The sequence below is a fragment of the Balaenoptera acutorostrata genome, chromosome 3 (genome assembly GCF_949987535.1).
Source record: "Balaenoptera acutorostrata chromosome 3, mBalAcu1.1, whole genome shotgun sequence".
Taxonomy (NCBI): Eukaryota; Metazoa; Chordata; class Mammalia; order Artiodactyla; family Balaenopteridae; genus Balaenoptera; species Balaenoptera acutorostrata.
In genome coordinates, this window is record NC_080066.1 from 133,276,869 (window position 1) to 133,290,787 (window position 13,919).

General features: G+C 39.2%; 1 protein-coding gene across 6 annotated transcripts in view; it reads right to left on the bottom strand.

Annotated features, from left to right (window-relative positions):
* Positions 1–840: 840 nt before the first annotated feature.
* Positions 841–13,919, bottom strand: part of FERMT2 (FERM domain containing kindlin 2) — an 81,713-nt gene continuing 68,634 nt past the window's right edge. For 2 of the 6 annotated variants that reach the window (XM_057542116.1, XM_057542119.1), the window contains 7 exons: positions 7,615–7,721; positions 7,257–7,478; positions 5,258–5,281; positions 4,711–4,731; positions 3,926–4,050; positions 3,454–3,595; positions 841–2,138 (listed from right to left, as the gene is read on the bottom strand). In XM_057542116.1, the coding sequence (XP_057398099.1) occupies positions 1,965–2,138; positions 3,454–3,595; positions 3,926–4,050; positions 4,711–4,731; positions 5,258–5,281; positions 7,257–7,478; positions 7,615–7,721 (815 nt within the window). In that variant the 3' untranslated portion in view covers positions 841–1,964. The remainder of the gene's footprint in view (positions 2,139–3,453; positions 3,596–3,925; positions 4,051–4,710; positions 4,732–5,257; positions 5,282–7,256; positions 7,479–7,614; positions 7,722–13,919) is intronic. The other 4 variants (XM_057542118.1, XM_057542121.1, XM_057542120.1 and 1 more) reach the window with 2 other exon arrangements.

A 13,919-nucleotide genomic window follows, 5' to 3' on the forward strand; every position in this document is an offset into this window, starting at 1 on the left:
TGTTGCTGTGCTGGGGCTAAATTAATCTTGAAATCACTGGGAGGGCAGTGGGGCAACCAGAGGCAGGGAAGTCAGCACAGAGGCTCCTCTCTCCCTTGTGGGGAGGCCATGGGACCATCATCAACGACTCGGGCACGCCATAGACTAAATATATTTTAGGGCTTTTAGCAAGTGACTGTACAAGTTGGTGATCTGTACTTAAGGGAACATATTATTACCTTTTTTTTTTTTTCTTTAATGGGAAGGAGCTCTTAAATTTATGTTATGACCTGGCCTTAGAGTACAAAGAAAAGCCATGGAGAATGTGACACAGACCAAAGAAACCCCTGAATTCAGGGGATGGTGAGAGCAGTGACAAACGAAAGACACTGGGCTGCATGAGGGAAATATCAACAGGGCTTGGCCTGATTAACTGCAAGGGGTAAAGGAGAAAGTCCAGAACTGAAGTTCTGAGTCTGAATGATGATGGGATAGCAGTAACAATACAGAGGAGTAAATTCATAAAAACTGTGTTTTTTGAAACTGAGTCAGTCGTTTTACTGTTTAAAACCAGTTCTGCCCAAGTCAACCAGTGTGGTTCATCTGTCATATTTCTGTTTATAGCTATATTTCTAACATATAAATATTTTACAGTTCATTCCTAAGTAGTAGGAAAAATGAGGGGTTTCTATTTAAGTGGAAGACTCCATCTTAGAGATTAAGTACGTCTGTCTGGTGACACTGCAGAATACTAAGCAAGCTGTTCTTACAAGCTGCAGGTAAGCACTTCCAAAAGGCAAAAGATCATTTCTACAAAGTTAATGCCATGTAAACAGTAAAAACAAGAAGTACAAAGAAACATTAAATAAAAGATTTTGCTTTTATTTAAAATAAAATGCATTTATACAGTCTTTAAACCATGGATTATTGAACAATACTGGTAATCTACCCCTCCCTGGCACCCTTCTGGGCTACGTGAGCTAGGAATTTTCTGACTAGCACCAATGCAGATTGTAACAGCGCAACAGACCAGAACACAGCCAGTCCAGGCATTCGAGTTAAGGACACTGTGGCAAATCATGACTATAATGAAGTCATCCTTAATTTAGCAGATATTAAAACTGCACATTAATTATATTTTAAAGAGCATTTAATTAATGCAAAGAAGCAACATCCAAGCCATTTGCTAGTTGTGAGTAGTTTTTTAAAAAACTGTACAATTTTATAAAATTTGTGTTTGTACATTAGTTACATAAAATGCATACTTCATAGACCTTTACTTCATATTGTAATGCAAAAGTTGCATATTTTAGGCAGACAGTGAATATGCTGGTGAATACTAAAAGTGTTGTAATACAATATGGTGTAAAAATAAAAACACAAGACAATATACATACATGCTTATTCAAGGACAAAAACAAACCAGGCATGACGACTAACAGCATTTTCCTTCAAGATCAAACAACGACAGTATTAAATATCAGGCACCTTCTGCAGGCCTGATTTATTTGGGGGGGGGGGGGGGGGGTTGGGGGCGGACGGATGACAAATGGCGACCAGAAGTAGGCTGTTTGAAAAATACAGGTCAAATTAAACATACATTAAAACACATGCATTAAACATGATAAATAGACTTCATATAGTTTAAGCCCTGGATAGCTTTAAAGTAGATGGCTTGAGTTTCTTACATACAGTTTGGCTAGCTTGAATCAGTGATGTTTTGTTTCCGACTTGCCCACTACTTCAGTTTTCAATTCATGGCCCTAAGGAACGTGCGCCATATTCGAGTCCGTATACTGTATCACGATAGCGATTAATAGTCGTGCTTGTTAGTGCACATATTAACTGGTCTGGTAAGGCAAAAATGTTTTCATGGTAAAATAATAAACTTCAAGCTTACTTTATTAAGCAGCATATAACAAACAACAGCTTTTAAACTTAAATAACTGTTATGGCCATGGAGCTTCATTACACAGCGTTTCTGTTCACACCCAACCGCTGGTGAGTTTGTAGAACATCTCTTCATCTAAACTCTCATTCTGGTCTTTTGCGCGTGTTGAGAGGAATATGTAGCCACCGATGAATTCATGAACCACTTTGCAGTCTACTTCAGTACAAATGAAGGACAATCGTACTTCATCTGCAAACTCCACAGTGACCTAGAACAAAGACAGAGAACGATCAGTCCCTGCAAAACTCCAGATGGCTGGGTCCAAGCGAAGCTACTGTGCTTAAGGTCTGTCCTTATCACAAAATACTTGCTGGTCCTCAAATATTTTTTTAATCCTAAACTAATAATGCCTTTAAGTCCAAAAGCATAAGTAAAGTTTACTAGCCCCTCCCCTCCTCCTTTTTAGTTTTCTTGTTCTGAAAAGGAAGACTGAATGCAAGGGGGCTTTAGGTCATTAGGTTCCCAAATGGTCTCTGGTGATTCAATTAATGAGAATGTCTCTCTTGAAGTCCTGGGAGAAAACCTACTTCCTGTGTTTAATATCTGCTTTAGAGATTTAACCTTTAGGTTTCATGTTGGAACATTTCAGAAATACAAGATTCTATGAAGTAACTGAAATCGATACAACAAGCCCAGCGACCCTAAAACAGATGACTTACTAGTAAAACATTCTGTTTATTTTAAATGATAATCATGCACTCTAAGGCTAGGGGTAGCATGATGTGCCAGGCTTTAGAGCCCGAAGCATCCCAGGTGGAATCCTGATTCTGTTACTAAGCGTGTGGTCACGGACAGTGACGGCCCTCAGTCCTCTAAATTCTAGTGTCCTCATTTGTAAAGTGGGGATAACCCATCAACCTTACAGGGCTGAGGTGAGGTTTAGAAATGTGGTACAAATGTAAAACATCTAGTATCATGCCTGACACAGGCATTCAATAAAGAGTAGCTGCGGGCTTCCCTGGTGGCGCGGTGGTTGAGAGTCCGCCTGCCAATGCAGGGGACACGGGTTCGAACCCTGGTCCGGGAGGATCCCACATGCCACGGAGCAACTAGGCCCGTGAGCCACAATTACTGAGCCTGCGCATCTGGAGCCTGTGCTCCGCAACAAGAGAGGCCGCGATAGTGAGAGGCCCGCGCACCGTGATGAAGAGTGGCCCCCGCTTGCCACAACTAGAGAAAGCCCTCGCACAGAAACGAAGACCCAACACAGCCATAAATAAATAATTAAAAAAAAAAAAAGAGTAGCTGCTATTTGTGAGTGGAAAGGATTTATCCATTATAGAAAGATAACCTTAAAGATGAGGCAATATTGTAAAATATTATGTTCTTAGAATTTAATACCTAGGCTAGTTATGAAATAGGCAAGTTTAAGGAGGAAATGAATAGAATAACCAACCATGTTTTACACTTTAAGAGGTAATGGTACAAATAATCTTCAGAATTTATAGGCCTTTTTCTTCTTAATTCATTCATTTTTAGCAGACGGACTACATACGCATTCAAGTAGCATAGTTACAGCTTACCATTTTTATTTCCCAGTTTACATTCCACTGTTTCATGTTACTGAAACGCCAGGTTTTAATTGCATCTCCTGTGCTGGCATCCATCCTAATCAGTCTGTTGTATGCAATTCCAATAAGTTCTTCTTTTTTGCCCCCTTGGAATCTACAGCATTAAAAACAAAAATAAATGTTTTAAAACATGTTGGGGGTGGGAGGGGGACATGTTGGTCTGTTTTTCTTCAAGACACGTGTGTTTTAATTCTAAAAAAAGTGCTATTCTTGCACAAAACAGAAAGGCAATCATTTTGAATTTTTGATGAAACAATTTTAAGTATAGAAAATACCATTCCAACAGTCTTTAAATTTTACTGTGTAACAGGTTAATGGGTCTCAGGAGGTAGCTTTAAATGTTTAATTTCTAATTAGATGAAGTAGATTAAGTAAAAAGGCACAGATTAAGGTTTACACATAGGTGCTTAGTAGAACCACTGACCTTGCAATAAAGTGTGTGATGCCGAATTCTGGTAATGACTGCCAAGCTTGAATAAATCTCATCTTGGCTTCAATAAGACTCATCTGTGCTACATTCTGATGGGCCTCCAAGATTCTTGCTGTTATCTAAACGTGATTAAACATCACCTTTACCATTAGATATTATTCTTTCATGGTAGAATCAAGACAAAAAAAGATTAAAACATTGAATTATGTGCCCCACCCAAAATTATGTATTGCAAGAGTTGGAATTAGAAAATATCTGAAGCTACATTTGGGAATTTTAGTAAAATAATGACTTTCCAAAATAAACCTCAATATATATTTTTTCTTAATTTTAGTTTCCATATGTCAAGAAACAGTGAACTATTAGGAGTGCATAACTGCCATTCTTGAGACATATTCAAGTACACATACATATGATACTGCATTATAAAACTATATTTTGTAATCCTCATATACATGACGGGTTTTAAATTCAGCACCAAGATATATGATCAGAATGAGTACCTGGCATACAAGTTTCTAGCAGGAATAATATCTATTTTAGCAGCTTTAAAGTACTTGAAATCACTGTAATAACTTTAAAATGTTTCTAAAGCAATCATTAGAGAGGTTAATTTTTTAATTTAAATTATACTCACTTTGGGATGATTATTCCCTCAAAGAGTAGAAGGAAATTAATCCATGAGGGGAGATTGTAGCTAGGGCTTTAAATATTTTTAATTATTTCTTTTCTTTTTCTTTTTTTCTTTTTTTTTTTTTTTGTAAATATGGAGAACTTACCAAATCTCTTATATAGCCTGGCTGTAGATGGCAATGCGAGGAAAAGAAAAAGGAAGCAGAAAGAAAAAAAGGCAATCAGAAAAAATGGCAATGAAGCAAAGAAAAAGTTGCGGTAACCTGCAAACCAAAATTCCAGCCAAAAACCATGCAAAAAATTACTTTAGATGGAAACCAAGCAAAGTAAACGCAAGCATGAAAATGAAAATGAGAAAGCAGCAATTACTTTCCATTTAGAATACTGAGAAACACTCCACATTATTTTAGATTGTTAAGTGTTACTAAAATTAAGGGTAGAAATTTGTAGGGAGAAAATTAAGAGCAAATAACCTTTCCCCCCTCATGTACCAGTTCTTACTGGTTAGGGTAAAGCTAATTATTTTAGTAGCAAAATAAAAATTAATATTCAAAAGCCTTTAATGTTGTCTCATATTGAGTCAGCTAATATATCCATGCACCGCTTTTCAGAAATAAGTTGAAGGCATAAAATAAGTGCAGTGACCATTACTGTTTTTTTTATTTACACAAGAAAAGCAAACCCCTCAATTACCATCTGTTTTTTGCATCCTTTTTCCTGGAAGGGAAAATAAAAATATGCCATACACTACAGTAGGAGTGGTGGCTATAAACATATTGGTCCATTTCAATTTGGATTAACATGGATAAGAACAATTCTTATCCTTTAAAACGTAGAACAATTCTATCCTTTAAAATGTTAAAATCCAGTTTGGGAGTCATCTATGTAAAAAATATCCATAGCAAATTTAATTAATATACAGTTTTTGGGAATTAAAGTAGATTAACTATAACAAAGGCTATATTGATGGACCCAAAGACTTTATGCCCTGGTAGGGCTGAATGACCCCATGGCCTGCACATCTTAGACCTACCTGACTCCAGAGTGCCACTGGATCATACAGTTTAACAAACAATTACTGAGCAATATATCCAACGACTACTACAGCACCTGACACAACTAAACTAAACTAAACTCCCGCTTCTCAGCACTTACTAGGTGTCAGGGCAATAATATGACTCAATCTCCAAGTCTAGTTAGGGAAAGGAGAACTCAGAAAGAATGTGCATTTGATAAGATGCCAATGTGGAAGACAGGGCTAGAAAGATCCTTAATCTCAGACCACACACATACTGCCATCCTGCCAGTTAAAGACAGTCACACATTCTCTGTTCTCAAGAGAATTTTTAGCTGACATCTATTCAAGAACTCACCAACAGAAAAGTACCTTTTTAAAGCAAAAACTATCATTTTAAAGGCTTCTGAGAAAACAATACCTGTCTGACAACTAAACCAACATTTGGCAGTCTTCACAATTAATACTTTAAGATCTTTTTTTCCTAATACCTGATAGTGAAATGAGATTGCTAAAGATCTGAAACTATTCATTGACTTTGAAGGCAAATGAATCCACTTTTAGAAACAAGTCCATTTATAAATAATTTTTAAATGAATTAACTAAGAATAAAAAATGAAATTAGAACTCGATTCACTTTCCCTTTTTAACTTACAATCTACATTCCACAAAGCTCCCCAGGGCAGCATTTCCTCCATTCCTCACTACTCCCACATCATATGACCGTGGGATAGACCATTTCCATACAGTTTACACAACCTCTGCAACTTAAAGACAAATACTTGGTGATTAAAACTTCTGAACATTTCTAGCTAAGTGATTTCAGATCCATATGATAAAGACTGTATTTAAAGTTAAGAATTAGTAAGTGTTCTGGATATATCACTGGGCCTTTCCAGTAATGTTTTAAAATTACTCCTTAACAAAAATAAAAATGAAACTAGATAAAAATGAAATATTTATTTCAAAGTTCTTCTTCCCTCCCCTCCTAAACTGGAGCCTTTTCCTTTTATGGCATGATGCTGGGTGTAGAGAATACTGGGGGCTATCCCAAGTGAAACTCCCCTGGCAAAGAACCTTCTTTGTTGTACCAAAGAACCTTTTTCCTAAATAGCAATCCTCTTATGGTATTAATTTCCAGGAAAGGAATTCTAAACAGAGGGAACAAAAGCAGTGAATTGCAATGAAAATTTACCAAACTTTGTCACATTATGCAAATGTTGCTTAGGTCTTGACTGTTAATGTTAAGAAAAGACAATGTTCAACGTGGACTATATCTACCCTCGTAAAGTTTATTTCCAAAGCTGAAAAAGTCAATTTTGACAGCAAGAAGAGTCATCACAGATTTGGTTGGGAAATGCTGGCTGTGCTTTATATCAGACTTACAGAACATCCTGTTAGCAGAGTGATTTCCTCAGGTTGTTTAGAATAAATATGCTCCCAATATTCCACCTCATTATCTTTCATATTAAAATAATAAGGCTTTTCTTAAACGACCAATTTAAACTGACTGAAAGCTATTTATTTCTTATTTTATATTTTAACCACCTGATATGAAATTAAGACTACCAATTAAAATGAAAAAGTTGTGTTTAAGAGGGGGAAACTAAAGTATATGTAGAAAATTATAAAACAAATCAGCAGAAAATAGCAGATGAAGTAAAATGAATCAAGTACCTGCTTGTTCTTGTACTTTTTTAGATAGCGAGGGGACACCAAACATTCAGGATTTATATCAGTTGTGATCTGCTCTGGTATTAACTGAGGATCTGGATTTAAATGCTGCATCTTCAGAAAGGAAAGAATATTTTGAACTTCTAAGTTATAAGAACTGTCCGCCATGGTCTTGCCTTTGGAGGCCAATCTGCAGGCTGCCATCCAGTGTGCATACTGTTTTTCCTGTTGAAAAGAAATACTGAGGTTTGAAATCTATCACATGATGGGTCCTTTGAGTATAAAATATAAGAATGAATGGTCAACTCACTAAGTAAGGAAGCAAAGAAAATTGAGGTTTACTTTTAATCAGAAAACTTACATTGTCACAACGAAGCCAGATTTCATTCATGCCCTCTGCAACTGGAATGAGGAGTTTAATGTTAAATTTTTGGCCTGAAATGTTCACATCTGGGGTAACTTCACACCCTGTAGTAAAAAAATTATTAAAATGATCAAATTTACTCTTAAGAAATCCCAAGCCAATATAGGCAGCCCTCATTTTATCGCATCTTAACATGTTGAATTTGCTGTCGTGGAATCTAAGTCAGGGAATAAATTCTTTATGCGCAGTAATTTTGTCCGGGTGTGGAGCAAAGAATCAGATCTATATAATATACAAGAGATTTAACTGCACAGAGTTTGTGGCCCTTGATTGAGAAGAGAAGGAAAGAGTCCTATTAAAAGGATATTTTACCAAAAACACTTGCACTCCATCCCACAAGTTTTATTATGTATTGTTTTAATATCATTCAGTTCTTTGAATCTTAAGTTATTTGGGATTTTTTCCCGAAGTTTCTAAATGTGCAGGGATTTTTAAATATCTTTCTATAATTAAATTCTAACTTAATTGTGTTTGGGTCAGAATAAATGACTTTTATGATGCTTTTAAAAAAAGGCATGTTTCAGGTGGATTACCCAGTTTGAGCTGGAGTCCTATATAAGGGCCTCCTTAGGACCCCACTGCTCCCTAACTCAACTGCTCTCCTCTCCTATTCCTGTGTGGAAGCAAGAAGCTTAATGGCAGAGGGGAGGGGAAGCACAGGATCTCCTGATTCAACTGAATGCTCCTGGGCACAGGCCTCCTTCCAAAACTCCAGGGTGTTGGAATACTTAACAAGCAGTTCGATTCAGAGGGTGATCATCTGAACAAAAATACTTTCTTAGTCATTTCTTTGTACATATGAAAAATTAACTGTAAGCACAATATATTAGAAGTCCGTCTGGTATAGAAGGTAACATAAACTTATATACATGGGAAGTCAGTATGAAAATAAGTGGCATGCAGAATTTCACTCTACTGGCAAGTTTTCAGGAATACATACATTTATGGATTATAAAAATCCATGTAATCAACTCTGTTAACCATTAGCTGGTGGCTTTACAGAAGAGAACACAGATCTATTGAATGTATATACCCAGTTAGATAATGGGACAATGCTCAGAATAAATTAGTAACCAGTATAATATAGTGAAGAAGAGCTCTGCAAGCAGACAGATTTGGGTTCCAGACCCTTCTCAACCACTTCATAATCATGTCCAATTTATTTATGCCCAAATATCCTGACCTTAAACTCTACCTCACAGGGATGCTGTAAGGATCAATAAGATAATGAACATGTCAAAGCTCCCTAAAGAGTATTCCAACTGTTAGTACTTAGTTCATGTCACCCTCAATACGTGTTAAGACCATCCAGTAGGCTCTATGAGGAAGAATGTAAACTGTTAGTTAGCAGGGCCTGCTGTTGCCTTTCTCCTTGTACTGGAGCAACTTCTCCCGGCACAGAGAGTACAAGGAACAAGATAATAAATCTCTATGTATCTATCACACAAAAAGAACATATGTTTAAATTGTCATTTTTTTCCCCATCACATAAATGTTTTAAGTATCATATAAAAGAAACAGAACATGTTAGATAAATGAGAGATCCTCTCCTCTCCAGAATTAACTTCAATCATTCACTTGATGGACCTTCTCCCCTCTTTGCTTTCTTTTTAGAACATTTACTCCACATAAATAGCTACCACATTAACTCCTATACAATCATTAGAAACAATTAGGAAGTTGTGTGGCAATGTGTTTAACCTTCAAAGTTAAAACAAAGAGATGTTTGAAGATACACAATCTTTTCCACAAATTTCATTGATCATGCAAGTAGATTTAAAGTACCCAAGCCCATAATAATTAGACCTCTTTTTAAAGTAAAATACCAAAAAAACTAAAAAGGGAGAGACCAAGCAAGTGTTAACTCAGGCACTACTGTAAGCACAGAGGCACTCAGTAGCCACATTTCAGACAGTATTCACCCCATGCCTGCTCCAAGCACAGGCTACCTGCTTCCATGGTAACATGCTGGACCTCACTGTAACCCAATTAGTAGTCCTCTGAAGCATTAAATGCAAACAGCCCACTCTGATCACAATCTTCCATCCTAAATCTCCTCAAGTTCTTTGAGAGACCCAATCCTGTGACCCCATCACTTTCTCCCCATCATGTTTCCACCTCTTCCTTCTCTGCAGTCCAGCCTGGACCCCGCTGCGCCAGCTGTCACCTCCAACTCCCCAGACTCACTGTCTTTCCATTATACACACTCAGCAAAACCTTAACCCCAGCTCAACCCAGCCATCTACCACTTACTTGCCTGTGCTCTGGCTGCTGAGCACTCTACAAGGGAAAGGGGGAGAGAAAAAAAAATCACAAAACTGAGCAGATAAGTTTCACCAGAAATTCGTAAATTCCCAACCTTAGCCTGCCCCTTGACACTGGCAAGCCTTCTGTGTTAACAGACCTTCTCAACAATGTTTATTTCACATCTTCTCAGGCCTCCTATGCCACTCACTCTCAGGGGACAACCTCACACGTTACTTTCCCAAGAAGACGAAAGCCATCGAAAGTGAGGTGCCCTAACTTCCTGCCACCAAAGCAGATAAACCTGGCTGCCCTTGCTTCCACACAGTGGAAGAGGTGTCTCTCCTCCCAAGGCTCTTCTGTCCGAGGGGGCTGAATTTTCTACCACCCGTCAGGAACCTTGCTCCATCACAGAGATCTTCTCCTCCCACCTCCCTTCCTTTCATTCTACTGTGACGTTTCCATCAGCATTTAACTTCCTTGATTCTCTCATCTTAAACCATAAAACGCCTCTCTCCTCTACCTTATACCTCTCTCTTCTATTACTGCCCTCTTTCCTCCTTCTCTGTCACAGATAAGGTGCATCAAAAAGCTATCTTTGTTTCCTATGTACCTCTCAATGACTGTACTTTGGCTCCCATACTTAAAAGCCCACTGAAATCTGCTGAATCTGTTCTTAATCAAGGTTACTAACCACCTCCATGTAGCTAAATCCTATGGAGGCTTCATCTTACTTTTCTGTAGCATGTGACACTATTGACTGCACTGTCCTTTTCGAAACAACTTTTACCTTAACTTCCATCATGCCTCATTTCCATGGTCTTCCTATACATTATTTTTTGTGGTTTATTTCCCTTGCAAGTTCCTCCTCCTCTAATCTGCCCTGTCCCTTCAACACGGGTGTCGTGCACGGTTCTGCTCCTAGCCTTTTCATATTGTAGACAACTATTCCGATGGCCACGTCTACCATTAATACTAACTGCTACCACATCGCTATCTGCAGCATGGATCTCGCCCGTGCTCCAAACACATACCCAACTGGCACCTCAAATTTAAAATAACCCAGTTAAATTAAGCTCATCTTCCTCCCCAAACTCATCTCTTCTATATTCTCAATCTCAGTATCACCCTGTCCACCCAGCTATACAAGCCAGAATCAAGTCCCTCCCCGAGCCTCTCCCAGGTCAATCACCCAGTCTGTTGATCGAACTTCCTCAGAATCTAATGAAGTTGCGCCCTTTTCTCCACCCATATTGATAAACGTAATTTGGATCACTATCACTGCTCTAAAATTACTCCTCTACGCTGTAGCCAATATAAATATGATGGATCCCATCATTTTCATAATAATCTTTCAGTGTCACTTCATTGCTGCCAGTTTAAAAAACTTAACAATTTTATCCTCTAATTCCTGCCAATTTCTTCTGCCATTACCGCTCATAGTTAGCAGGAATGGATCAACAGCTCTGAAGGAAGGGTTCATCCTCCCCCCTTAAACTCCACAGTCCGGAAGGACAACCCGCCCTGTGACTGCTGATGCTTCTCTCCACGCATGTGCACACCAGTCTCTTTTACCAACTCTCCTCCTTCCTTCCACAGATCACAATTTTCTCTTTTGGATCTTAACTGTGACATTATTTCCCCCACGAAATCTCTCCTAATTCTCTCCAACGTCACTGAAGACTAACTGATACAGCACCCTTACCTCTTTGCTCCTCTGATCTATTGCTTACTTTTTAAAGTACGATTTATTGCCCGAACTGTAGCAGTTTATCTCCTGACGTGCTCTAAACATCTTGGAGGATGCGACTATAATCTGTTCTTGCTCCTGTCTCTAGTACCTGGCAGGAGATCAATCAGCATCTGCTGAACTGCACTTTTTAGAACTGTGCATTTTAGATATCTTAGGGGCCTTAGAGAGCATCCAGTCCAACACTCTCATTACTCAGAGGAAGATACTAAGGTCCAGATAGGCTACTTTTCCAAAATCACAGAGCAGAACAGAATCTAGGCCATTTGATTTAGTTTAGTGGCAGAGCAGAATCTAGGCCGTTTGATTCTTAGTCTAGTGTTACCTTCACCAGTGTGACGTGCTAGAAAAGTGCTCCTTTGAGAGGACTTGGGAGAAGTGGGATTAGGACACCCTGTAGGCTGTTCTCCATACCAGGACTTAACTTCTCAGTTATAGAAGGAGAAGACTAAGGATGTAATAGGGACAGAGAAGACAGGGGCCAGAGAAGACAGGGGCCAGAAGACAGATTAAGTCTCTAAATCAAGAGTGGATAATTGCAGCTGGTCCTGAGCAGCTTAGAAGGGAAGCAAGAGGACAGCTGCAATAGATTTTGAGAGTAACAAATAATGGTAAAGACTCAAAAGTTAAACTCATGACTTAGAGAAAAAGACAGTGAGTCTAACTAGAAGTTGTAGGAAAATTACAGAATTTCAACCCATAGGCACAGCAATCATCCACCCAGGGCAGAGGTCTTCCTGTTTATTAAAATGTGTGTAACAATACAGCAATAGTTCAGATGGCTACTGGGCAGAGTAGAGATAGGGTAGAGATTTGGACATCTTGTTGAAATATACTAAAAATATACTAATGCACAATTTACTAAGAAAAATTAAGAATACAGATCTACAGATGTAACTCCAGAGTCTGGAAGCACCTAAGTCCTTTCTTAACTGCCTCTCCAACCCCTTAAAACTCAGGAATTCAAGTCTCACAAGAATGCATCTGACTGGAATCTAAATCTCACTGGAAATGAGTCTGGAAAATGTATTTTAGTCTTCCAGCTTTTGCTGTAAGGGAAGGCACAGTAAAAGGAGTGTGGAACAGTGAGGAGCCCATCTGCTGCATCCTCCACCAAGTATGCTGGGTGCCACGGGGGCAGTGAGTGCTGTGGGAGCCTGTGGGAGAGCAGGCTTCCTGGAGGAAGTGGTATCTAAACTGGAAGTGAGCTGGCAGTTTTAAGTAACATCACCGCAAGTGAGAGGCTCATGAACAATCTGCAAGACCAGATAAAGGCTGCAGAGAATCACAGAAAGAGGCAGCAGGATGTCTTCCAGCCACAGAAGAACCAGACCAACCTGGAGAGGGAACTCTCCTACCACCTGAACCAGTGCATCCAACAGATGAGAGTGGTGAAGGAGCAGTGTGAAGAACCAACAGAACTCACTAAAACCAAGATGAAGCTGTAACTCCACAGACCTGAACAGAAAAAAAAAGACCAAAACCAGCAGCTCTGAGCCCTCGGCCAGGCTCAGTCTGGGCCACAGGAAGCAAGCCTGCCACAGCTGCCACAGGACTGTGGAAACAGGTCCAGCAATGTGTGCCTCAAATACCAGCCCCTGTTCTGAGACAGCTTTGGATCTGAAGAAATAAGAGGAAACCAATGAGATTCAGGTCGTCAGCTAGGAGGAGCCTCAGAGGGGTACCCTGGGGCTGCCCCAGGAGCCAGGACGAGAGCAGTGTTGAAGATGATGAAAATGTGCAGGGAAGAGGTGTTGGGAAAGGGGAAGAACTCAGCCAAACCCTGCAGGTGGCTAACCCACTGGTGAGCCAGAAAACCAAGAGACTGGGGACCTGAGCGGGACCAGCTTGTTACCAGTGAAGGTCAGGAAGAGGAGCAGGATGCTGATGAGGGAGAAACCAGCAAAAACTGGGAGGAGGTGACTACAGCACAGATGAGAATGAGGCAGAATCCGAAAATTCAGTGGGCAGCTCCTGCAGGATGAGGAAAACCTAAATGTCCTAATACTGAAGAACAGAAAAGAGACATCAATAAATTTACTTGGGATAAAAGTAGAATCACACACTTCAAGTGAGGACTGCACAGAGATTACAACAAAATATTCATGTGAAGTTGAATACTAAACATAAAAAAGTACCTAAAGGAGTTAAGAAACTAAAAAACTAAAAAACTTTATCCCCCAGCAAAACAAAGTTGATTGAATATTAGCTAACAGATACTCCACCATCAATACTGGTCATTCCAAGG